We start from the raw sequence: 27,646 nt of genomic DNA on the forward strand, positions 1-27,646 counted from the left end.
GACTAAACCACTACTATAAATTAATATAATAATTCACCAATTAACTTAAAGCATTCACTATAAGAAAAACTACAATTATAAAAGTAAGTATGGTTGTAGTAATAGAGAAGTCCCCAATGATATACTGTCAATTAAGGAAAACAACAGAATACATTGCCAAGTGGTTCATCTCAGACACAACCCAACCTAATACACTTTCAGATATGCTGAATTGCGCCTTTTACTATAACTCAAAGGTATATTTCAACCAGTAAGAGCCCACATGTTTCCTTGAATACACTTTAAAGGGAAAGAATAGCAAGTAGTGTAATTAAACTAATATTAGCTTTAATCAAGAGGGGAGTTCAGAAAGATGTTTATTCATTTCATTACAGGCATGTTTATGGAGGGCTGCTAAGAGCTAAACGTGATAGACTCTGGGGGATTAAAAGCAGCTCAGAAAGGAATTTATAAGTCAAATGGTGTGGGTAAAAAACATGACAAATGCTAGATTAGAGGTAATGATGAGAATTCGGAGTATAAAGATTTTTTTAAAGTGAGTTTCCTCTCATGCTTTTGGTCTTCAGTTCAGTTCACTTGCTCAGTCGTGTCCAACTCTTTGCGACCCTGTGGACTGCAGCAAGCCAGGCTTCCCTGTCCACCATCAACTCCTGGAGCTTACTCAAACTCATGTCCATCGAGTCAGTGATGCCATCCAACTGTCTCATCCTTTTGGTCTTAACTGCCATAATTTAGGCTTTCTGATCAAGAGAGCATTCATATGCATGCAGACACCTTTCTGTAGGCCAAAAATAGCATCTGTGCTGCTGTCTAGTCATTCAATTGTGTCAACTCTCTTGTGTCAGTACAATCAATACCCCTAGACTGTATTCTGCCAGGCTCCTCTGTCCATGACATTTTCAAGGAAAGAATACTGGAGTGGATAGCCATTTCCTTCTCCAGGGGATCTTCCTGATCCAGGAATAAAACCCGCATCTCCTGCCCGGGGAGGCAGATTCTTTGCCACTGAGCCACCAGGGAAGCCCCCCAAATAGCATTACATTTGTATCAATTGTGTCTCTGGGGAACCTATATCCTTTAAATGCTTTAAAATCAATAATTCATATTAGCAATAGCTTTTCATTTACAATTTTCTTGATAATCCAGTGTTTTTAAAAAGCCTTTGAAGAAGATGCCATTTTTCAGCTCCTGCTTGTTGCTTTTATGAAATTCATGAATTTTGTTCATGGGTAAATAATGAAGGTTAGTATACAGAATAAACATGTGAATTTATCTAGGAAAGATTAGTTATGAGAGATTTAAAAGCGAGTATATCCCACCTTCTTCCCCCTGCCACACTCACCCCTCTAAAGGGTTAAAATGACGTCTACAAAGGGATGTGCAATCTTACCTGCTGCGAGAAAGATTTTTGGAATTGTCAGGCTGCTCTGGCTCAGGGTTCTCCGCATCATGACTGCTTTCAAGTATTTCTTCACTCTAAAGTGAAAGAAATTTTGGTAAGATCATCTATTTGTTTGGGGAGGAGGGCTCTTAACCTGTATTTTTCTATTCCCAAATGTTTTCTCTTTCTTTGGTAAGAAATCAAGGTCTGGAGAAGCTGTGACCAGCTCAAGCTTAGAAAGAGAGCTAAAGGCAGAGAGGAGATAAGTCTGGGGTCCACTTTTCACAGGCTGGTAATCACAAGTCCGTTCCATCACACTGCCTCCTTGGGCAGTGCAGAGTGGTCACCAGTGCAGCTGGTAAAGCCAGCTGATAGTTGGAAGCCCTGCTCCACTATGAGCCACCTCTAAGACCTTGGGCAAATTCACTGAATCTCTTGACTTCCTCCCCTAGAAACATGGACCCCATGCAACTGCCTGCCTTGGCCAGGCAATAATAACCACTTGCATGAGCTGTCTCACAACAGAAGGTCCTGATAAGGAACAAAGTGCTGCTTCCAGGAGAATTTGAGAGGAGCCAAAAGGAAGGAAGAGGTGCCAATCCATAATATGTCCTGCCAACCTCCCAGAAACCCTTATGCTGGGATACATCTTGGCTGAGGAATGTTTGTGCCACCAGGAAGGACCTTGAGTCAGACCAAATATGGGCTAAGCAAGATGACTGGTCAGAGACAACCCAGAAAGGTAACCCCATTACCATAAAACCTGAGAGCCATGTGGCAGGTTTCCCTGCCATACCTGCCAAACCTGCCTTCGCTTCCCCTGCTACTCTCCACTCAAGCGCTTCCTCAAAAAACTCTCTTGCTCTGTCAGTACATGTGTCTCCTCGGACAATTCATTTTCGAGTGTTAGAGCCCACTCTTGGGCCCTGTAAGTGGCGGGGGTGGGGGGTCCCCCTCTTCTGGTAACAGCATTGTCTGCCACATAGGGTTGCAGATCTTTTTCAGACTAACACTGGGCATTTAATCCTCAAGAAGAGACAAGACTCCTACTCAATTTACTTTCAAGAAAATATCATTTTAACAAGGACATGAATGTGTGTATCATACTGATAGCGATGGGAATATTATAATAAGGGTATTAACCAATAATGAGCAAGTAAATAATTACCCAGCATTTGAGTTCTTCCTGCCTTCTAGGTTCTGTTTAAATGAGTTATTTTACACTGTCACAAAAGAGAGTAGAGGTTTAGAAGGGGCCCTCTTCCAAAAGTATCGTTAAGGGAAATTTAATGAATAAACATAAAGATTCCTTGTAATTTGAGCTAAAAGTTGAAGGATGAGATTTGCCCAGTCTCAGACGAACTTGCAGAACAGGTCACAGTGATCACAGTGACAGGCTGCTCAGATAGATGTAGACAATGCGAGAGAATCCTCTACCTGGATTAGCAGAGAGCAGTCAAGTTAAGGTTGTTTTATTATCCACAATGCAGACCACAGAAACTGCAATTTTAAATTACTGAACATTTTTAAAATGTCAGTGGATGAAAGAAAACCAAGGATTTTCTGTCCTTTTATAGATATCTTCCCAAACCTGGTATCATATCCAGAAAGCAGGCTAACAAATAAAGAATTTGAGATACTAGCTTTGCTAATTTAGCTCTAAAATATAAGAACAACCTTCCATTCAGGTTCATTTTTTTTTTTCTTTTAATATAGGATATCATTTCAATGAGAATCTAAATTTTTAGTTCCCTCTATGATATATATTTGACCAGAGACTAGAATTTATTTTTCATTTCAATCATATACAGAAGTAAATACCAGTCCTTGGGTTCAAACCAATCTAGGTATTTTCACCACTATCAAAGCTCTTTCTTCACATTTTCTATGTAATGTTGAGCTAATTACTATGGCAGTTAATGTTACACTGCATCCCTTTCTAGTTCCTCCTCTGTAATGTTACCACGACAAAAACACCCACTAGACTTTGAGCTCCAGCCTTATTCACCTTTGAATCCACAACATGCAATACTTTCAGAAAGAGTAGATATCATTATTAACAAAACTCCCTCTCACTGTAAAACTTGCTCATGCTTGTGAAATGAACTGTGCTCTTTCTAACTCTAGTGATCTGTTGTTAGTATGGTGGTTTGTAGAGTCTCTTATTTCATGACAACCTATTATAGTGTTGGAAAAATAACAGTGACTCAAGGTGCAGGTGTGAAATTTGTCATCTTTTATACAGAATGATGATGCCCCTCTAATTTACAGACTGTCATGTACGAGAGGACTTCACAGGCTTGCTGAAATGTCTGGGTATGGACTTGGTTGTGTCAACCTATGTTCTTATGGCCACATGTCAGAGTGGTGTCAGGGTGGAAGGAAAGTCCTCTGTCAATCAAGGTTGATGGAATACAACACCCATGTTTTTGAGGATATATGGGAAGGACCACAGCAGATCTGGGGACTCTTTTAATGAGAGCCTACAGTTAACTACACTGTATACCAGTGTTTTGCTAAGGTTTAGATGGATTAGTTTTGGTGCAGTGGCTTTCAAAATCTGACCACAGTCCACAGGAAAAATGTTTACATAATAACACTTACACATATATATTGTGATTTATAGTTGAGAAATCGATATTTGGTTTTCATCCTATTTCTGGCACAGAACTCCTAAAATTTCCTGTGTTAACAGTGTCTTGATATTTATAACAAATCCCTTTCAACCACACTTGGGTTTATGTTAATGAGGTAACTTTTAGGAAGCACCTAGCCAGTTTCTCAGAAGCACAGGTGACAACTTGGGTTTGCCATTGGCCTCTGAAGGGGCTTGGGAGCAGTCTTAATAAGACTGAGTCCTCATTGTTTGGAATCTGATGCTATCTTCAGGTAGACTGTGTAGAATTGAGTTAATTGTTTGGTGGCCTTGGAAAAAACATATAACAGATGTACATGTAACTGAAAAATGTTTGTGTGATTTTGTGATTGGATACATTCTATTTTAAATTCTATCCCATTGCTCTCTATTCTTTTTATTTATTTATAAATGCTAGTAAACCCACCTGAGTTCACCGTTACCATTGTGACCTATAATTTGAAAATCTCTTAAAGAGTGAAAAGAATACAAACTGAGGTATGAGAGGTAAATTTGGGTGGGAATCCCTGGCTTATTTTTTTTTTAAAGTGGCCTTGGGTAGCACCTTACTTCTCTATGAGTAAAACAGGTGTAATAACATCTACATCAGAAGGTTTTTGTGATTGTTGTTGTTCAGTCACTCAGTCGGGTCCAACTCTGTGACCCCATGGATGGCAGCAGGCCAGGCTTCCCTGTCCTTCACTACCTCCTGGAGTTTGCCCAAACTCATGTCGATTGAGTCGATGATACCATCCAACCATCTCATCCTCTGTAGCCCCCTTCTCCTCCTTCCTTCAATCTTTCCCAGCATCAGGGTCTTTTCCAATGACCTAGCTCTTTATAGCCAAAGTATTGCAGCTTCAGCTTCAGCATCAGTCTTTCCAATGAATATTCAGGGTTGATTTCCTTTAGGATTGACTGATTTGATCTCCTTGCTGTCCAAGGGATTCTCAAGAGTTTTCTCCAGCACAATTCAAAAGCATCAGTTCTTTGGTGCTCAGCCTTCTTCATGGTCCAACTCTCACATCCATACATGACTACTGGAAAAATCATAGTTTTGACTATATGGATCTTTGTTGGCAAACATTAAAATACTTAGCACAAAGGAAAAGCTTTATAAATGGCATTTATGGTTAAATGGCATTTAATATCTACTGGGTGGAGATTACAATAGGCAATTATGTTATGCACTCAGCATGCTGATCTTCAGTAATTGTTGGGCAGTTGCTGCCTGCTCATGTATAATAGAGCCCCCACATTTGTCACTAGCTGGGAGATGTTGGCCATGTCACTTAATCTTCATGGGTATCCATTTTCTTCTGTGTAAAATGAGGGAGGTGAGTAATTTGGCAATTAAATGTTCCTCTGCTTATAAAATACCAACATAGGTGCTATTGCTTCCAATTTTGAGATGAAAGCTAACCCACAGCTAGAGTACTTTTGGGCAACTTTTGAATTAAGCTTCCTGAAAGCTCTATGAGGAGGAGAACATATACAAATAAATGCTTGCTTGTTTTCAAATATTGGTCCTTTGATTCAAATAATGAGCCAAGAAAACTGACCACAGACCAACCCACCAATTGCTGCTTTATTTCTCTGTTAGGGTTTCCTTACAAGCCTCACTGATTGAATTATAAAATGAGGTGATTTGAAAGCAGAACAAGTTTCTTGTGAAATCATATCCTGTTTTCCTTCAGTCACCCTGACTTGGAAATACCCCAGGGCATCCCAAAGAAGAGATTTTCTCAGTCAACTGGTGCTGTAAAAGGGAACCAACCCATAAACTACTCCTTTGGGAGGCCAATCAGGTGGGGAACTCCCTCCTCCTGTGTGTTCATTAAGGCAGGCAGGCTGGTAGCTGCTCCAGGCCCTGCATCACTCCCGGTACCTTAGCCTCTCCCTGGTTTCAAAGTGACACCAACTCATATGCAGTTTTTCCTGAATCACCTTTAATCATGACTTCTTATATCTTCAACATAGAATCTGATTGTTTTGTCTCCCCTATATTTTGAAGAAAGACATATTTTCAAAACTTGAAAAAAATAGGCTAAGTGCCAAAACTAAAGGAATTCTGTAAAAAAAAAAAATTTTATCTCAATTTCTCTGAAGAATCTATCTTTTTAAAACTTACATTGTAAAAATTATCAAGAGCTAATTTTCAATTGATTATTAACATTTTTCCCCCAAAAGAGAGACAGCAACATCTGAAACAGAATCAAATTAGTTTTTCCCTGAAACTAAGTGATTTCTCTTTATGATTTTAGGACTGCTCGGAGAGCAACTTCATCTCCAACTCTTTTAAAGAGATAGTATCTGGTAATTTAAAAGCATGGTTTATTATATTATCACACTTCTTAGAAAGGAAAGCTGCTAGACCTAATTCTGAGAGAGAAAATGGAAGGCAGATAAGAAGGTGAAGCACCCTCTTCATTATTTATTTATTTTTATTAAAAATATTTATCTATTTACTTAGCTGCACTGGGTCTTAGTTGCAGCCTGCAGGATCTAGTTCACTGACCAGGGATCGAACCTGAGGCCCCTGTACTGGGAGCATAGAGTCTTAGCCACTGAACCAGCAGGGAACTCCTACCCTATTTATTTAAAGTATGAAGAGTGATCATTACAAGAAGTGTTTAAGGTTAAGCCTCTTCTGGCACTGTAAATTAATAATGAAAACCCAAGAAAGCAAAAGAGGTATGGAAAGTAAGAACCTCTGAATAATTATAGATTGGCATGGCTTAGAGGAGGAGAGCAGGAAGGAAAGGAAAGGAAACCTCCAGCCTTAGTCTAGGGTGACCTTAAAGACACTGTATTTCTCAGAGTGAAAAACATCAGCTTGGGAAGAAATAGCCTCCCCTCTCCATTGCTGGAACTACCAGGAAAGGGGAAACCCTACCCTGCTGATTTTTGAGGTTCAGTGGGTTCTAATGTGGAGAATAGGAAGGACTTTTGAACAGGAACCACTTAGAGAATCTGTCCTTCAAGGGAATCCCTGGCCAGCTGATCCGTCCTATTTGCTCCCTCTCACAGACCTTTTTCCAACACACCTTTTCCTATACTTCACTGAAGAAGCCACAGCCTAAAGATTCCTTTGGATAAAAGGGGCAGTCAGTCCCTTTTAAAAGATGGCAAGTATTTGCAGAAGGGTTAAGGGACTGCCAGTCACTCAACCATGCATTGCTGTGAACTAGCTCATTCAGATTTCTCTCACCTCTGGTCCAGATCAGCTGTATTGGGAGGAAGCTTCCAAGAGGTAGGGGAGAAGAGCAGAGGCAGAAGAGGAAGGCTTTAGGACATTTTATAGACTGAAGCCTTTCGGAGGGGAAGAGCAAGCTTGAGGAGACAGGCATTAGTGGTCCAGAAGCTTTGTGGAAAGAGGAAACAACTAGAGAAAGATAGGAAATGGGTCCCAGAGGCAAACTTTACAAAATTTTTCTAGGGTCTCTTATATGTAAGATCTTGAATTTCCCAGCTAGAATTGTTAGTAATTAGTTCACTGTTCTTACTGGTTAAATTGGCTTTTATAGGTTGGACTAATATCTAAACATTACTTATAATATTTGCTTATGGAAGGAAATGTCTTCTTAAAAAACTGCAAACATTGTTTTACCAATGATATACAGGTCTGTAGTTCTGTTAAAAATATCAGAAAGTAAGGAATATATCACAAGATACCTTTCTGCCATTCCCCAACCAAGAAAATGTGAAGGAAATAAGCAAGCCAAGGACATTGAAAGGAAGTTGCTCATATATCATAAATTTTCTCAGGCTGTTTGATTTCATGTGATTTTAATGTATAAATGTTAATGTAACAATTTTTACAATTTTTATGTCTGTTAATCTTACTTGGGCTTCCTTGGTGACTCAGCTGGTAAAGAATCTACCTGCGATACAGGAGACCCAGGTTTGATCCCTGGGTCAGGACACATAAAATCACAGGTTTGAAAAATGCTTTATTAAATTTATAAAAGTGCTTTAACCTAGTTCACAAATAATTTCTGCATAACCTCAAGGCCAACTGGCTGACTCTTGCTGGTGTGGGGAGGGATGTGGCCTCTGGGGCAGAGTTAGCTCAGCCAACAGAGAGATGTGAGTTGCTATTGCAGATTTACGAGGTCACAAATGCTGGACTCAGCCTGCATAAGTCCTCACTTTCTAATGCTCCTTCTGAGTGCTCTATTCCAAAGAATAGCAAGAAGAGATAAGAAAGCCTTCCCCAGTGATCAGTGCAAAGAAATAGAGGAAAACAATAGAATGGGAAAGACTAGAGATCTCTTCAAGAAAATTAGAGATACCACGGGAACATTTCATGCAAAGATGGGCACAATAAAGGACAGAAATGGTATGGACCTAACAGAAGCAGAAGATATTAAGAAGAGGTGGCAGGAATACACAGAACTGTATAAAAAACATCTTCATGACCCAGATAATCACCATGGTCTGATCACTCATCTAGAGCCAGACATCCTGGAATGCAAAGTCAAGTGGGCCTTAGGAAGCATCAGTACAAACAAAGCTAGTGGAGGCGATGGAATTCCAGTTGAGCTATTTCAAATCCTATAAGATGATGCTGTGAAAGTGCTGCACTCAATATGCCAGCAAATTTGGAAAACTCAGCAGTGGCCACAGGACTGGAAAAGGTCAGTTTTCATTCCAATCCCAAAGAAAGGCAACTGTGGAAAACTTACAGAGATGGGAATACCAGACCACCTGACCTGCTTCCTGAGAAATCTGTATGCAGGTGAGGAAGCAACAGTTAGAACTGGACATGGAACAACAGACTGGTTCCAAATCAGGAAAGGAGTACATTAAGGCTGTATATTGTCACCCTGCTTATTTAAATTATATGCAGAGTACATCATGAGAAATGCTGGATTGGATGAAGCACAAGCTGGAATCAAGATTGCTGGGAGAAATATCAATAACCTCAGATATGCAGATGACACCACCCTTATGGCAGAAAGCAAAGAAGAACTAAAGAGCCTCTTGATGAAAGTGAGAGAGGAGAGTGAAAAAGTTGGATTAAAACTCAACATTCAGCAAACTAAAATCATGGCATCTGGTCCCATCACTTCATGGCAGATAGATGGGGAAACAGTGGAAACGTGGCAGACTTTATTTTTTGGGGCTCCAAAATCACTGCAGATGGTGACTGCAGCAAAAGACACTTACTCCTTAGAAGGAAAGTTATGACCAACCTAGATAGCATATTTAAAAGCAGAGACATTACTTTGCCAACAAAGTTCTGTCTAGTCAAAGGTATGGTTTTTCCAGTGGTCATGTATGGATGTGAGAGTTGGACTATAGAGAAAGCTGAGCACTGAAGAATTGATGCTTTTGAACTGTGGTGTTGGAGAAGACTCTTGAGAGTCCCTTGGACTGCAAGGAGATCCAACCAGTCCATCCTAAAGGAGATCAGTCCTGGGTATTCATTAGAAGGACTGATGTTGAAGCTGAAACTCTAATACTTGGCCACCTGATGCAAAGAACTGACTCATTTGAAAAGACCCTGATGCTGGGAAAGATTGAAGGCAGGAGGAGAAGGGGATGACAGAGGATGAGATGGTTGGATGGCATCACTGACTCAATGGACATGAGTTTGGGTAAACTCCAGGAGTTGGCGATGGACAGGGAGGCCTGGCATGCTGCGGTCCATGGGGTCACAAAGAGTCGGACACGACTGACCAGCTGAACTGAACTGAACTGAGTTCTCTATGTTGGCCAACAAATTCATCTACTGAGGGATCCAAGATGAAAAACTTGAAGGGCTCTTCAATATCTTCCTTTCCTTCCCCATTAAATCTATCCTCTTATTTCTCTGCCTTGATCTTTTCCTTCATTCATCAAACTTTCTTGAATAGTCTAGAGTATTCCTGGGGTGGGGGTGGTGGAACATCTGGACTAATGGGTATGAGCTCTGCTCATCTTCTTTTTCTGCCACTGCCATTAGTAGGCTCTCAACATCGAAGTCTCAGGTAGACTGTGACAACTGCTGGCAGCTGGTCAGCCTGTCTGTCTGCATCTAATTTACTCTCCATTGCTGTATCCATATTGTGCCAGTACACAGGTGCCCTTGTTGGCAAAAACCCTCAACCAAAGCCTTAAGCAGCCTCTCTTTGGTCTACCTTCCCAGTTTTCTTGGACTATTCCCAGAATAGCTTATGCTCCCTTCAGATTTCTGAGGCTTTACTCCTTCACCATCCTGGACTGGCCTTCTCTGTCTTATCCACCTTTCAAAGTTGCATTTATTCTTTTTTTTTTTTTAATAGGTTTTATTTTTCAGAGCAGTTTTAGGTTCCACGCAAAAGTGAAGGGAAGGCAGAGATCCTTTGTCCCCAGCCCCCATCATCACATCTCCAGAGGGTATGCTGCTGCTACTGTTGCTAAGTCACTTCAGTCATGTCCGACTCTGTGCAACCCCATAGACAGCAGCCTACCAGGCTCCTCCGTCCCTGGGACTCTCCAGGCAAGAACACTGGAGTGGGTTGCCATTGCCTTCTCCAATGCATGAAAGCGAAAAGTGAAAGTGAAGTTGCTCAGTTGAATCTGACTCTTCGAGACCCCATGGACTGCAGCCTACCAGGCTCCTCTGTCCATGGGATTTTGCAGGCAAGAGTACTGGAGTGGGTTGCCATTGCCTTCTCCGCCCCAGAGGGTATACTTGCTGCAAACAAGAACCTGCACTGACAGTCAGGTCATAAAGCACTTTCCTGCCCTAAAATTCCTCTGTGCTCTGCCTATTTATCCCTCCTCCCCACTAACCCTTGGTGACCACTGATGTTTTGCTGTCTCTGTGGGTTCTGCCTTTTCCAGAATGTCCTAGAGTTGGAACTGCACAGCTTGTAGCCTTTTCACCTCAGTGCCTCTCACTGTATCATGTTCAAAGTTGCATTTGTTCTTTATTTAAAATTTTCAGTTGGAGGATACTTGCTTTGCAATGTTGTGTTGGTTTCTGCCGTATAACAACAGAAATCAGCTATAAGCATCTATATGTGTCTGATAATGGAAATCAGCCATAAGTATCTATCCCCTCCCTCTTGATACCTCCATCCCACCCCTCTAGGTTGTCACAGAGCACCAGAGGGAGAATATGGGACAAACTGAGAGAGTAGCACTGACATATATACACTACCATGTACCATGTATAAAATAGCTAGCTAGTGGGAAGCTGCTATATAACACCAGGTATCCAGCCTGGCAATCTGTACTTATTCTTTAAAGTTCAAATGCCACCTTCTTTGAAAAAACATTCCTGACATACTTGCTATGAACTGTCCCCTCTTCTGCCTTCTCAGTTCAGTTCAGTTGCTTAGTTGTGTCCGACTCTTTGCCACCCCATGGACTGCAGAATGCCAGGCTTCCCTGTCCATCACCAACTCCTGGAGCTTACTCAAACTCATGTCCATGAGCTTACTCAAACTTCTGCCTTCTAATACATGATATTCGTTTTACCAGAGGTATGTCATTCTGCTTTGTATTATAAATTATTAGAAATAGGTTGTTTCTCCCCTGAAACTTATAAGTTTATTGAGTTTAGGTCCCATGTTAGAATTGTTTCCCATATGTGACCCATAGCAATAGCTTTGATATTTATTAAATTGAGCTGAATAAGCCACCCAAATTTGACACATCAAATATTTTAGTCAGGTCAACTTTGTATTGGTCAAAGAGCAAAGCCAACAGTGGTCTTACTGTTATTCTTTTTCTTCATGTAGTTCCTTCAGTGAAAAATACATTCTCATAGATGAATATAGTCACATCCTCACTCTTCTACATTCTGGACCCTGTATTAACCTATGAGACCCAGATTTACCTTAATAATTTCTTCTTTATCTGAATGGCCTACACATATAGCCTCTAGCTCCATGTGACCAAAAGTGCAGTCCTTATACCACCTGCATTCTAGTCACCATATGCACAAGTTAAAAATTCATATTCGTGGGCCGTACCCCAGACCTCCTGAATCAGCATCTCTGTGGCTGGAGCCTGAGAATCTGTATTGTGAATAAGCTTCTCAGGGTTGTAGTACATAGGAAACCTTAAGAATCTTCATTCTAGAAACTGATCAGAGAGCTTGGCTGGGGAGCTCAAGATTTGGTGGATTCTTTGAATTTCTTATTATCTCTAAGAATGACCAGACTTCAAAACATCACAGAAAGTGAACAGTGAAATGTGCTTATAGTACACATAGTTCTCTTGGTGAGAAACAGGTAAATGAAAGATTCTGGGATTCAGAAGAGTGAGAAAGCAATGAACTGAATTTGGCCCTGATCTGTTATCATTTGGCAAAAAGATACATATTCGAGATTAGGAGAAGCTATTTAAGACCTGAATCTGACCTTCTTTCAGCTTCTTTTCATCTCTTACACAGATTATTCTATTTATAAACATAGGATTAAATGGAAAACTAACATTACTAAGAATCTTCTGTATGCCGGGCATCATGCTAGGTGCTTTTTGTGTATTACTCATTTAATCAGCCACTTGGAGGAGGTCACTTTTCTTATCTGCATTTTGCAGAAGAGGAAAGTTAGAGGATGAAAGGTTAAGTAAATTGGTAGTTAGGTAGATTAAGTAAGTTATCAGGTAGATAGGTTAAATTAGATAGAAAAGTAAATGCAAAGATTAAGTAAGCTGCTAATTTCAGATTCCAATTCAATCATTTACTGGATGTGTGAGCCCTGGGGAAACTCACTTAGTTCCTCAGCGTCTCAACAGCATCACAGATAAAACAAAGGAAGGGTCACCTTCCTCACAAATTGAGGACTGGTGATGAAGTCAAGTATACATAGGACCAGCACAATGTCTGGCCCTCAGTCAGTGTAGCAACCATTTCCTCACCTCAGTTTTCTTTCTACCTTGGCTTTTTATGCTTAAAAAATAATTTTATGAAGGAGCCTGTTTGCTCAGAAGCCTGAAAAGGCCTTGCTATTTTAATAGGTGCCCAGAAACTCTATTCATAGTGCTCATGGCCAACAGCGCTTCCTTTTTCCTGAGGGTTGGCGTTTAAGAGAAAGAAATCCTCATCAGCCTTTGGCTTCTTTACAGCTTCAAAGAGGCAGTGATGTGAGCAGCCCAGGGAAAGCAGCCTCGGTGAGTCACGCTTTCAACTTCCAACCAGTGACATGAAGAACAGAAAGTAGCCACTTCACTACTGCCAGCAACCACAGCAAATGACTCCACTGTGGCTTTCCCAGAGACAGTGTCAAGGAGCCAAGCGCATGCCCTCACAGCTGCCAGACTGCCCCACAAGTCTCAGCTGCCTCCTCAAGTTGAGCTTGTCAAGTTCCTGTGAACTGGCACACCAGAGATCCTCCTGGCACGGAACAGGGGACACCTTTTTTGAGAATGAATTCTCCGATGATGATAAAATTGTATCATGATCTTACTTGCAGGTAGTTTCAGTGATCCCAGCAGTAATCATGAATGGTTTGGGTTTAAAGCTTTTTTTTTTCCCCCCATGAGCATTTCCTCTTGAGGGCAAGGAGGAACATTTATCACAACCTTATGATTCACTCTCCTAGACTGACTGTGGCTTCATTTCATCTTTGAGTTCCTGGCCTAAGGCTTAAAAGGTGTTGGAATTGTTACCTGGAGGCAGATGTGTGTTCTCCTATCCTGGTCATCTGCTTTGGACAGTGACCACAAAACACAAGCATCAGTGATTGTTCTTGATGTCATTCAACCTCCTTGTCCCTGTTTTGAACAATCCAGGCATGTATCTAAACCTTCTTTTCTAATTTACCTTTTTTCTTACTAGTTTTCTTAACATATTTTAGAATGATGATTTTTCTGGTTATACCACCCACCTTGGGAAACACTAATTGCCTTTACTGATTCTAAATTGATATCTAGGTCCAGGATTTGGGGCTTTAGTGCACAAATCTCCTATCTTCCTACTTATATTGTTCATGACTGTGGATTCTGCTTATTCTTCTCATAGCCGTGGGGTATAGAAGCAAAAGTCTGACATGCCACCATTCTCCAAAATGAGGAAGTTTGGCAGCCTCTGTTCCTACCCTGCTTGCTTTACTACCTTGACTATTAATATATAAGTTCTTGTGAGAAAATCCCTTCATTAAATGCCTAAACTAGACAACAGCAAGGGAAAAAGCAACACAAGCACAGAAGGATGACGACAGCCTGTACCTGTGTCTGCTTAGGAGGACCTCTGCTGTTGGTGATCGGCCTAAGCCCAGTGGAAGCAAGCATCCTAGCAGGATGGGCTTGGAGCCTGAGTTAAACAAACAGCACAGCAGAAGAAGGAAGAAATCAGAGGTTTGGTGGTCAGAGTTTTCTGAATCCTACTCAACATTTTCCAAACCTGTTGGCCTCTGCCACCCCTATTCCTGCACTGTTTATTTTTACCAGTATGTAACATCAGAGTAAATGATAAATATAGCTTATGGAAACCTTTGGCCTTAAATACTTTGAGGTCTTCCTTGAGGGAAGGTGCTTTATTTTACTGACAATATTTCCTTTATTTTCTTTTACAACAAATAAAACAACAGCACTCATATTGTTTATAATTATTGAAATAATTTACTCTAATTTGAATTCTGATATATGAGAACCTTTACGTACTGACAACTCCCATGGCATCTTTATAAAGTATGGTAAACCTATGGCTGATTCATGCTTATGTTTGGTAGAAACCAACACAATACTGTAAAGCAATTATCCTTCAATTAAAAATAAATAACAAAAAAGTGTGCAGGTCATAAATATGCTGTCTAAAGATAGGCAAAGTAAGTCATAGAAATGTGAAATGAGCTGAAATCACATTGTGAGTCAATGCAATGACATATGAGTTCAGGTACCCAATCTGGGCTCTGGTGCACTTGACACAGACCTCACCTTCAAAGATGACATTCTCTGGAGACCAGGGTACAGAAAAGGGTAGATTGATGCTCAGTTTTGAAGGTGATCACAGTTAAACCCTTTTTATATAATTTAATGATTCACAGACTTCATGAATTTAAGTCATGTGAAGTTTAATTGCATTTGCCCATTTCAAAAAATGTTTGACCAAGACTGTATGATACTACGAATAATTATATGTCAACAAATTGGACAACCTGGAGGAAACTGACAAGCTTTAGAAACATACAGCCCACTAAAACTGAATCAAGAAGAAATTGATAATCTGAGCAGATTGATCACTGGAAGTGAGATAGAATCTGTAATAATAATAATGATCAAAACTCCTTGCAAACAAAAGTCCAGGACCAGAGGGCTTCACTGGGGAATTCTACCACACATACAAATAAGAACTTACACTAATCATTCTCAAACTTTTCCAAAAGGCTGAAGAGGAGGGAAACGCTCTCAAAGTTATTCTATGAAGCCACCATTACCCTGATACCAAAACCAGACAAAGACATTGCCAAAAATATAAAAAATTTACAAGACTGAAGTTGCAAATTGTTTCCTAACTCTGGAAGAGATGGTGATGTAATACCTACAACTATCAGGGATTCTAAAACAGCAATAACAGTGCCCTTGTCTGCCCGGAATACAGAAGGATGGCTGAACAAACACAGAAGAATGCAACTTTCTAAGAAAAGTCTGCTGGGAACTAGTTCCCACATTGTTTCTGCCTCTAGAAAGAAAAGCCTGTGACTTGTTTTCTGCCTGACTCCTTAATGGTCAGGGGATTCTCTGTTGAAGGGACCTAGATTTGGACACATTAGGAACTGATGACGAATATGAACTATTGGTGAAGTACATTTGAGCCCACAGTCTACTGGCTTCTGTTTCAGAACCATTCAGTCAGCCAGATATTTAATTTTTCAGTGAAGCACAGGAAAGGGGATGTATTCTGGGGTTGCTATACAGCAATACATATTCATAATTCATCTTGCTGGGGTTTTTGAATATAGCATTACTTTACAATTATACAGTGCTTGGTCATTTTCACATTTTCTATTGATGTTTGAAACAGTTTCAGGAGGTAGCTGTTGTTATTACCAGTTTTATAGATTAGAAACTGAGGTGTAGAGAGGTTATGTGGCTTAAATCTAGGTCTGCCAGATTCCAAAGCTTATGCTTTTTTTTTCAAAAAAAATCTTTCATTTTGAAATAACTGTAGATTCACATGAGTTTACAAATAAATGTACAGGTAAGTCCCATGAATTCTCCCCCCAACCTCCTCAAATGTTAACATCTCACACAACTAGAGTACAGTATTAAAAGCAAGAAAATGACTTTGGCACAATCCACAGTGCTTATTCAGAGTTCATCAGCTATATGTGTGTGTGAGTGTATGTATGTGTAGCTGTATGTAATTTTGTCATGTTCTTTTATATATATAAACCATACACTGTTCCACCAATTTTAAATATGAAGTCATTATAGGAATGAATAAAATGATTTTTTCTTCAATAAAACATTATCTACCAACAATCATGTACATTATGCTGTGTGTGCTATGCTAAGTTGCTTCAGTGGTGACTGACTCTTTGCAACCCTACGGACTGTCGCCCACCAGGCTCCTCTATCCATGGGATTCTCTAGGCAAGAATGCTGGAGTGGGTTGTTATGCCCTCTTCCAGGGGATCTTCCTGACCCAGGGATCAAACCCACATCTCTTCTGTCTCCTGCATTGGCAGGCGGTTCTTTACCACTAGCGCCACTTGGGAAGCCCCAAGTACATTATGTATGACCAAACAGCTTTTCATTTTTAGTTGCAATTAAGAAGAAAAGGAAGAAATTCTACAAAGCTCATCTCTTGGGAGCACTAGACTATGCTATGTGCCTTTATGGGCACATCTTCTGGGGGTGATGATAGATATAAAATAGGGAAACACAATTTATTGGTTTATTGATAATTATGGCAGCACTCTTATACACGTCAGAAATTTCTATCAGTAAAGGAAAGGTGATCTTACCTTGATTTCAGATTTAGTCTCATCTTCCTTTTCCTCTGAGTTTAAATCTGTCTCTGCATAAGGTTCCTCAGATGTTTTCTGATGAGGAACTAGAGAGATAAAGGAAACCTACCATTAATTTGGCTAGTTGGCTAATAACTCAGAGCACTTAGCCTGACTTGGATCAAGCTGATGTAGTTGATTAACAACGCTTAATTGAGCTGCTACAGTGATTTTCAAAACAGTAGATGAAATTGGAGGTGAAGATGAGATGCAGAAAAGAAAGAGTCCTTGATCCCAGGCACTTGATCCAAAGAGAAAAAAGTCATACCCAACACCACAGAAAACATCAAACTGTAACCAATCAATCAAGGTAATATGGTAAAAATGATAGTTTCCATCATTCCCATTTTTAAGGCCCAGTTAAAAAGTTGTTTTCTTCATGAAGTCTTCTTTAACTATTCTAAACTTCATGGATCCTGTTTATACACTGACACTTTAGCATTTTCATTTGCAATGTATAATATTGCACTTGATGTTGTTCTTGGATTGGAAGATTGAATTCTAGGTACCACATTATACTGAGTGTATTCTTTCCATTATACAGGTAATTAATTAGTGATTATTAATAGAAAATTTGAAAAATACTAAAATCTTACCATTTAAACACACTATGATTATGTAAGAGGACAGAAATCGTTGCTAATCTAATGATTTAACAGTTGCATTCCAGAACTAATGCAATCGTATTTATTAGTGGACAGGATGACTGTGTGAAGAATCTGCTGAGTCTGGAGGAAATTGGGCAGGCTTGCTCTACTCTTATCTCTCAATCATTCTCTCTCCCTCCTCTCCTTCCCACAGCGCACTAAGATGCCTGGAAATAGCCATCTTCAACCTCCACAGTTATTTGGCAGTAAGATTGGGATTTGGGGAGGAGAAGCCCTGGTTAGGTTGTAGCTTTCTAACCTAGTTTTACCAGAAGGCTGCTCTGGGGGTGATGACCACAAGACTAGTAAGTAAATGGTACTTTATGTTCTTACTTGTCACCATCACCACCCTTGTATATACAGTTCCTTTGGGAAACTCACAGGATACATGCGATTAACCCAGGACAGGAAATGAGCATTTCTAGGTCCGGTGGCCAAAACGTCATCCACCTAATGTCACCAATACCACCCGGAGGCTTATGTGTGGTAGACTTGATGGAGGTTGACTGTCTTGCCTCCACAGGCCCTTCCCAAGCCTCTGTGAGCCAACTGGAAGCCCCTTGATCTTTCTGTGGGTTTTCTATACATGTTGAAATCTGTAGTGAAGTGCACAATTAGCTGCCCCAGGTTGTATGACTGCTGAAGCTATTTTAAAACAATGGACAACCCATTGGGCTCCTCGTTCTCTGTAACCTGAGTGATTTGAGGCATAGTAACAGGGAACTAGAAATGCATATACTGACTGGCAATACCCATGACTGAGAACCACTTGCCCTTAATTCTGTTAAGTACAGCAGTGAAGTTAAAGGCAAGGACGTGGGAGCAATGTTGCCAGAGTTCAAGTTTTGCTCTTCCACACATGAAGCATACATTATCAAAGAGCCTTAGCTTCAGGTCAGTTCAGTTCAGTCGCTCAGTTGTGTCCAACTCTTTGCAACCCCATGGACTGCAGCATGCCAGGCCTTCCTGTCCATTACCAACTCCCAGAGTTTACTCAGACTCATGTACATTGAGTTGGTGATGCCATCCAACCATCTCATCCTCTGTCATCCCCTTCTCCTCCCACCTTCAACCTTTCCCAGCATCAGGGTGTTTTCAAATGAGTCAGTTCTTCACATCAGGTGGCCAAAGTATTACAGTTTCAGCTTCAGCATCAGTCCTTCCAATAAATATTCAGGACTGATTTCCTTTAGGATGGACTGGTTGGATCTCCTTGCTGTCCAAGGGACACTCAAAAGTCTTCTCCAACACCACAGTTCAAAACCATCAATTCTTCAGTGCTCAGCTTTCTTTATAGCCCAACTTTCACATCCACACATGACTACTGGAAAAACCATAGCTTTGACAAGATGGACGTTGGTTGGCAAAATAATGGCTCTGCTTTTTAATATGCTGTCTAGGTTGGTCATAACTTTTCTTCCAAGGAGCAAGCGTCTTTTAATTTTATGTCAGCAGTCACCATCTGCAGTGATTTTGGAGCACAAAACAATAAACTCTCTCACTGTTTCCATTGTTTCCCCATCTATTTGCCATGAAGTGATGGGACCAGATGCCATGATCTTAGTTTGCTGAAAGTTGAGTTTTAATCCAACTTTTTCACTCTCTTCTCTCACTTTTATCAAGAGGCTCTTTAGTTCTTCTTCACTTCCTGCCATAAGGATGGTGTCATCTGCATATCTGAGCTTATTGATATTTCTCCTGGCAATCTTGATTCCAGCTTGTGCTTCATCCAATCCAGCATTTCTCATGATGTACTCTGCATATAAGTTAAATAAGCAGGGTGACAATATACAGCCTTAATGTACTCATTTCCTGATTTGGAAACAGTCTGTTGTTCCATGGCCAGTTCTAACTGTTGCTTGCTCACCTGCATACAGATTTCTCAGGAGGCAGGTCAGGTGGTCTGATATTCCCATCTCTTTAAGTTTTCCACAGTTGGTTGTGATCCAAACACTCAAAGGCTTTGGTGTAGTCAATAAAGCAGAAGTAGATGTTTTACTGGAATTCTCTCGCTTTTTCGATGATCCAACAGATGTTGGCAATTTGATCTCTGGTTCCTCTGCCTTTTCTAAATCCAGCTTGAACGTCTAGAAGTTTATGGTTGACATACTATTGAAGCCTGGCTTGGAGAATTTTGAGCATTACTTTGCCAGCATGTGAGATGAGTGCAATTGTGCGGTAGTTTGAAAATTCTTTGGCATTGCCTTTCTTTGGGATTGGAATGAAAACTGACCTTTTCCAGTCCTGTGGCCACTGCTGAGTTTTCCAGATTTGCTGGCATATTGAGTGCAGCACTTTCACAGCATCATCTCATAGGATTTGAAATAGCTCAACTGGAATTCCATCGCCTCCACTAGCTTTGTTCATAGTGATGCTTCCTAAGGCCCACTTGACTTCACATTCCTGGAAGTCTGGCTCTAGGTGAGTGATCACACCATCGTGATTATCTGGGTCATGAAGATCTTTTTTGTATAGTTCTTCTGTGTATTCTTGCCACCTCTTCTTACTATCTTCTGCTTCTGTGAGGTCCGTACCATTTCTGTCCTTTATTGTGCCCATCTTTGCATGAAACGTTCCCTTGGTATCTCTAATTTTCTTGAAGAGATCTCTAGTCTTTCCCATTCTGTTGTTTTCCTCTATTTCTTTGCACTGATCGCTGAGGAAGGCTTTCTTATTTCTCCTTGCTATTCTTTGGAACTCTGCATTCAAATGGGTGTATCTTTCCTTTTCTCCTTTGCCTTTCACTTCTCTTCTTTTTACAGCTATTTGTAAGGCCATCTCAGACAATCATTTGGCCTTTTTGCATTTCTTTTTCTTGGGGATGGTCTTGATCCCTGCCTCCTGTACAATGTCATGAACCTCCGTCCATAGTTTTTCAGGCACTCTGTCTATCAGATATAATCCCTTGAATCCATTTCTCACTTCCACTGTATAATCGTAAGGGATTTGATTTATGTCATACCTGAATGGTCTAGTGGTTTTCCCTACTTTCTTCAATTTAAGTCTGAATTTGGCAATAAGCAGTTCATGATCTGTGCCACAGTCAGCTCCCTGTCTTGTTTTTGTTGACTGTATAGAGCTTCTCCATCTTTGGCTGCAAAGAATATAATCCATCTGATTTTGGTGTTGACCATCTGGTGATGTCCATATGTAGTCTTCTCTTGTGTTGTTGGAAGAGGGTGTTTGCTATGACCAGTGCGTTCTCTTGGCAAAACTCTATTAGCCTTTGCCCTGCTTCATTCTGTACTCCAAGGCCAAATTTGCCTGTTACTCCAGGTATTTCTTGACTTCCTACTTTTGCATTCCAGTCCCCTATCATGAAAAGGACATCTTTTTTGGGTGTTAGTTCTAGAAGTCTTGTAGGTCTTCCTAGAACCGTTCAACTTCAGCTTCTTCAGCATTACTGCTCCGGGCATAGCCTTGGATTCCTGTGATATTGAATGGTTTGCCTTGGAAAGGAACAGAGATCATTCTGTCATTTTTGAGATTGCATCCAAGTACTACATTTCGGATTCTTTTGTTGACTATGATGGCTACTCCATTCCTCTAAGGGATTCTTGCCCACAGTAGTAGATATAATGGTCATCTGAGTTAAATTCACCCATTCCAGTCCATTTTAGTTCATGGATTCCTAAAACGTCAATGTTCACTCTTGCCATCTCCTGTTTGACCACTTCCAATTTGCCTTGATTCATGGACCTAACAGTTCATGTTCCTATGCAATATTGCTCTTTACAGCATCAGAATTTACTTCCATCACCAGTCACATCCCTAACTGGGTGTTGTTTTTGCTTTGGCTCCGTCTCTTCATTCTTTCTGGAGTAATTTCTCCATTGATCTCCAGTAGCATATTGGACACCTACTGACCTGGGGAGTTCATCTATCAGTGTCCTACCTTTTTGCCTTTTCATACTGTTCATGGGGTTCTCAAGGCAAGAATACTGAAGTGGTTTGCCATTCCCTTCTCCAGTGGACCACATTTTGTTAGAACTCACCACCATGACCCATCTGTCTTGGGTGGCCCTACATGGCATGGCTCATAGTTTCATTGAGTTAGACAAGGCTGTGGTCCATGTGATCAGATTGGTTAGTTTTCTGTGATTGTGGTTTTCAGTCTGTCTCCCCTCTGATGGAGAAGGATAAGAGGCTTATGGAAGCTTCCTGATGGGAGAGACTGACTGAGGGGGAAACTGGGTATTGTTCTCCAGGGGATCTTCCCGACTTGGGGATCAAACCCAGGTCTCCTGCATTGCAGGCAGATGCTTTACCCTCTGAGCCACCAGGGAAGCCCTGGGTATTGTTCTGATGGGCAAGGCCATGCTCAGTAAATCTTTAATCCAATTTTCTGTTGATGGGTGGGGCTGTGTTCCCTCCCTGTTATTTAGCTGGGGCCAAACTATGGTGGAGGTAATGAAGATAATGGCTTTAGCTCATTCATCTGCAAAGTGGGGAATAATAAGAAAGCCTACAGTATGTATGTATGTATGAGGCCTTAGTGAATTAATATGCACAAAGTGTTTAGGTCTTGGTAAGCACTCAGTATATTTTAGCTACTATTATAGCCACAAAAGGGGGCTTCCCAGGTGGCACAGTGGTAAAGAATCCGTCTGCCAATGCAAGAGACACAGAAGATGCTAGTTCGATCCCTGAGTTGGCAAGATCCCTTGGAGTAGGAAATGGCAAGCCACTCCAGTATTCCTGCCTGGAAAACTTCATGGACAGAGTCTGAAAGTCTGCAGCCCATGGGGTCGCAAAGAGTCAGACACAAATGGGCACACATAGCCACAAAAGAATGTTTTCACATTCCTTGTGTACTTCAGAGAGGTTCAAAGTACCCAAGACACTTGGCTACCAAGAGTCAGAGCTGAGATTCCAGCTCCCATCTCTAAGTGGCCCTGACCATGTTCCTTATACTGTGAAATATAGTACTTTATCTTGGCATGGACTCAGTTACTAAGGAATCAGATGAATGTGTTTGAAAATCCTGTTATCAACCAGCTAGAATCCACACTCAGTGGTTAATCTCCAAAACAAAAGCATAGGAGCATTATACAAAATAAGCAGGTCACCTGACCAAAGTCCACAGTACCTGTTCAGAGATGTCAAAGATCTATGGATCCTAGGAGGGTCACTAATTACTGTGAAGTCTTGTGTTTGAAAAGCTGAGAAACAATCTATCACCGTGCTTTGTTTATTTGTAACAAATATATGTCCTTTAAAATAACGAGGGAAATAAAAAATAATAATAATAATAATGAGAGAAGAAAAGTCATAGAAAGGAGTATAATTAGTTTTGGGAAAGTGCCCTATGTAAGAGGTCAGGAGAACCATGCCCTGTTTCCAACCATCCAAGAAGGATGTCTCTGTGTGTGCATGGCTGTGTGTATCTGTGGTGTGCATGCATAAGTGTGTCTGAGTGTACATGTATATGTATGTGTGTGTGTGTGTGTGTGTGTATGGAAAAATTCTGGAAAGAAATTCCCAAAACTGTGAATTTAGTGAACTAAACACTAAAGTTATAACACTAAACTGTTATCAACTTTATAATTCTAAAGAGCTTAATATGTGGTAGGAGACAGGGGACTGTAAATTGTATTAAATGGAGAGATACCAAAAGACCCCATGATTTTCAGATAAATAAAAACTGAAAGAATTTGTTGCAAACAGACCTACAAAACAAGAAATGCCAAAGGAAGGTTTTCAGCTTGAAGAGACAAAATACAGGATGGTAATTCAATAAGGAATAAAGAACATCAGAAATGGTGAATAGGAAGTAAATATAAAATTATCTATATATTTTTTCCTTTTTTCTTCCTTTCTCCAAATTTCATCGAAAGATATATGCCTGTTTAAAGCAAAAATTATAACACAATATTGGGGTATGTAACATATGTTGATGTAATATTTAGGATAAGAATAGCACAGAAGATGATTAATCGGCATATGCAACTATACTGTTGCAAATTTCCTGTATTTACACAATGTGCTACAATATTAACTCAAAGTAGATTGTGAGAAATTAGGGACACACATGGTAGTACCTAGAAGAAACACCAGGGGAAAAACAATGCAAAAAGGTATGTATGTATGTAAAAAGTCAGTAGAGGAATTAAAACAGAATACTAAAAAATGGCCAACCTCAAAATAGTCAGGAAAGGAGATCAAAGGAATAAAAAAAATATGAGACAAATAGAGAACAAATAACAAAATAGTAGCTCTAAATCCAACTATATCAGTAATTACATATTATGTAAAATCAATTAAATACTCTAATTAGAAGATAGAAGTTAACATAATGTTTTTAAAAGGCGAGACCCAAGTAAAGCTGTCTATAAGAAACATACTTTAAAAATAAGGTCAGAAATAGAAGAATGGAAAAAGTGTATCATGTAAACACTAAGCATAAGAAAGCTGGAATGGCAATATTAATATCTGACAAAGTAGACTTTAATATAGGGCCTATTACTAAAGATAAGAAGGGAAAAAATGATATTTAATTATTATAAAAGAGCAAATATATCTGCAAGATAAAATAATTATGAATCTGTATATGCTTAATAACAGTTTCAAAATACATGTGGCAACAAATGATACATATATATATCATATCCAAGAGTGTTTACCCAGAATGCATGATTGTTTTAACATATAAAAATAAATCACTGTAATCTACCATATAAACCAATAAAGGAGAAAAATCATACAAAGCGCTTCCCAGGTGGCACTAGCGGTAAAGAACCTGCCTGCCAATGCAGGAGACATAAGTGAGGCAATTTCGATCCCTGGGTTGGGAAGATCTCCTGGAGAAGGAAATGGCAACTCACTCCAGTATTCTTGCCTGGAGAATTCCATGGACAGAGGAGCCTGGTGGGCCATAGTCCATGTGGTCACAAAGAGTCGGACATGACTGAGCAACTACTAGTAACTAACTCTATGCACCAATAGAGTACCTGAAAAATTCAACAATCATTCATGATAAAACTCTTAATAAACTGGAATAGAAGGGAACTTTCTCAATCTCATAAAGTACGTCTGTGAAAAACTTACTGCTAACATATACTTCAAGGTGAACAATAAGTTCTTTCCCTACAAATTGGGAAAAATCATGGATGTCTGATCTCACCACTTCTATTCAACGTTCTACTAAAAGTTCCAGCCATTATCATAGGGCAAAGGGAAAAAAAGCATAAAGACTGAAACAGAAGTAAAATTGTCCTATTTACAGATGATATGATTACATTTCTATACAGAAATATATTCCTATTGATAATAGTTATATGTGGTAAATTCCATTTATCATATGGCTTTATAAAAACATGAAATGCCTAAGATCTTTACACTCAAAACTACTATATTGTTGAGGAAAATTAAAGAAGACCTAAATAAATGGAACATTATAACACTTATAAGTTGAAAGATTCAACATTGGTGAGAGAAAAGTTCTCCCCAAACTGAACTATATATTCATTCAGTGATCTACATATTCATCCCAGAAGAAACTGAAAGGTGATTTTACAGTTTATATGGAAATGAAAAGGACCTAAAATAGCCAAAACAATCTTGAAAAATAACAAAGTTGGAAGACTTATACTACCTGATCTCAAATCTTACTAGTAGGCTATGGTAATCAAGACCATGGAGGATTGGTATAAGGACTCATCTTTTTATTTTTTTCAAAGAACCAATTTTACCGCTCTTTTGCTAACAGAATCTTGTTGGCCTTTTAAAGGTTCTTAATGAAGCTTATTTTATGCTAATGCTATGCATTTATATTGTTCTTCTACTAGACTGTGAACTTCTCCTGGCATCCAGGCATTCAGTTTTACCTAAATTTATAAGTCTTCAATGCCTGTACTATTCCATAGCTTATATAATATCTGTTGAAACAGTGATCATTATGCATCTTAAACAAGCATAATCTAAATCGTCATAGGCATGGATGAAACATAAAGCCACAAAACTTCCTTCCCCAAATAACTCACCCAAGGTGGAGGGCTGGCTGATTTTTGGTGACACCCATTTTGGGGAGGACTCAGGATGGGGGGCCACGGGTTGCACTGGGCGAGTCTGTCTGGCTGCCAGTTTCATCAGACTCATTTGTCTCTTGTGAAATATTTCCTGCACGTCACTCAGCTTCTGCAGGACTTTCTGGGCTTTAGCCTATGGGAACAAAAGCAGATCATGAGCTGGTGGCTCTGCACTGAATCTGAGAACAGGAGGCATTCCTTTTCTCCCATCTTCCCCTCTTCCCCTCTTCTCTGAGCATCCATATGCAGGTCATTGCATATCTTGCCTGGTACAAAATTGTGCTTCTAAGAGCCTGTACCTCCCACTTGATTGTCAGCAGTTATATTCGTTTCACCACTGTATCTCCGGCACCGAGTGATTCAGTTCAGTTCAGCTCAGTTCAGTCACTCAGTCGTGTCCAACTCTTTGCCACCCCATGGACTGCAACAGGCCAGGCTTCCCTGTCGACATCAACAACTCCTGGAGCTTACTCAAACTCATGTCCACTGAGTTGGTGATGCCATCCAACCATCTCATCCTCTGTCGTCCCCTTCTCCTCCCACCTTCAATCATTCCCAGCATCAGGGTCTTTTCAAATGAGTCAGTTCTTCGCATCAGGTAGCCAAATTACTGGAGTTTAAGCTTCAGCATCAGTCCTTCCAATAAATATTCAGAACTGATTTCTTTTAGGATGGACTAGTTGGATCTCCTTGCAGTCCAAGGGATGCTCAAGAGTCTTCTCCAACACCACAGTTCAAAAGCATCAATTCTTTGGAGCTCAGCTTTCTTTATAGTCCAACTCTCACATCCATACATGACTACTGGAAAAACCAAAGCTTTGACTCGATGGACCTTGTCTGGCAAAGTAATGTCACTGCTTTTTAATATGCTGTCGAGGTTGGTCATAACTTTTCTTCCAAGGAGCAAGCGTCTTTTAATTTCATGGCTGCAGTCACCATCTGCAGTGATTTTGGAGCCCCCCAAAATAAAGTCCGCCACTGTTTCCACTGTTTCCCCATCTCTTTGCCATGAAGTGATGGAACCAGATGCCATGATCTTAGTTTGCTGAATGTTGAGTTTTAATCCAACTTTTTGACTCTCTTTCACTTTCATCAAGAGGCTCTTCAATTCTTCGCTTTCTGCAATAAGGGTGGTGTCATCTGCATATCTGAGGTTATTGATATTTCTCCCGGCAATCTTGATTCCAGCTTGTGCTTCATCCAGTCCAGTATTTCTCATGATGTACTCTGCATATAAGTTAAATAAGCAGGGTGACAATATACAGCCTTGATGTATTCCTTTCCCGATTTGGAACCAGTCTGTTGTTCCATGTCCAGTTCTAACTGTTGCTTCCTCACCTGCATACAGATTTCTCAGGAGGCAGGTCAGGTGGTCTGATATTCCCATCTCTCGAAGAATTTTCCCCAGTTTGTTGTGATCCACACAGTCAAAGGCTTTGGTGTACTCAATAAAGCAGAAGTAGATGTTTTACTGGAATTCTCTCGCTTTTTCGATGATCCAACAGATGTTGGCAATTTGATCTCTGGTTCCTCTGCCTTTTCTAAATCCGGCTTGAACATCTGGAAGTTTACGGTTCACATACTATTGAAGCCTGGCTTGGAGAATTTTGAGCATTACTTTGCTAGCGTGTGAGATGAGTGCAATTGTGCAGTAGTTTGAGCATTCTTTGGCATTACCTTTCTTTGGGATTGGAATGAAAACTGACCTTTTCCAGTCCTGTGGCCACTGCTGAGTTTTCCAGATTTGCTGGCATATTGAGTGCAGCACTTTCACAGCATCATCTCATAGGATTTGAAATAGCTCAACTGGAATTCCATTGCCTCCACTAGCTTTGTTCATAGTGATGCTTCCTAAGGCCCACTTGACTTCACATTCCTGGAAGTCTGGCTCTAGGTGAGTGATCACACCATCGTGATTATCTGGGTCATGAAGATCTTTTTTGTATAGTTCTTCTGTGTATTCTTGCCACCTCCTCTTAATATCTTCTGCTTCTGTGAGGTCCATACCATTTTTGTACTTTATT

At 40.2% G+C, this 27,646-nt stretch overlaps 2 protein-coding genes across 2 annotated transcripts in view; one reads left to right on the top strand and one right to left on the bottom strand.

The window, feature by feature from the left end:
- B3GNT5 (UDP-GlcNAc:betaGal beta-1,3-N-acetylglucosaminyltransferase 5) overlaps nt 1-14,533 on the top strand; it is a 33,574-nt gene extending 19,041 nt beyond the window's left edge. The window contains exon 3 of the transcript XR_014077182.1: nt 13,065-14,533. The gene's annotated coding sequence lies outside the window, so the exon portion shown is untranslated. The remainder of the gene's footprint in view (nt 1-13,064) is intronic.
- The window catches only part of MCF2L2 (MCF.2 cell line derived transforming sequence-like 2), a 255,566-nt gene that overhangs the window by 108,148 nt on the left and 119,772 nt on the right, over nt 1-27,646 (bottom strand). Inside the window, exons 13-15 of the mRNA XM_081571158.1 lie at nt 25,578-25,755; nt 16,907-16,995; nt 1,391-1,476 (exon numbers count right to left, since the gene is read on the bottom strand). Coding sequence (XP_081427284.1) covers nt 1,391-1,476; nt 16,907-16,995; nt 25,578-25,755 — 353 coding nt within the window. The remainder of the gene's footprint in view (nt 1-1,390; nt 1,477-16,906; nt 16,996-25,577; nt 25,756-27,646) is intronic.

This window comes from Giraffa tippelskirchi, chromosome 2 (assembly GCF_054371585.1).
Source record: "Giraffa tippelskirchi isolate mGirTip1 chromosome 2, T2T-mGirTip1v1.2.pri, whole genome shotgun sequence".
Lineage (NCBI taxonomy): Eukaryota > Metazoa > Chordata > Mammalia > Artiodactyla > Giraffidae > Giraffa > Giraffa tippelskirchi.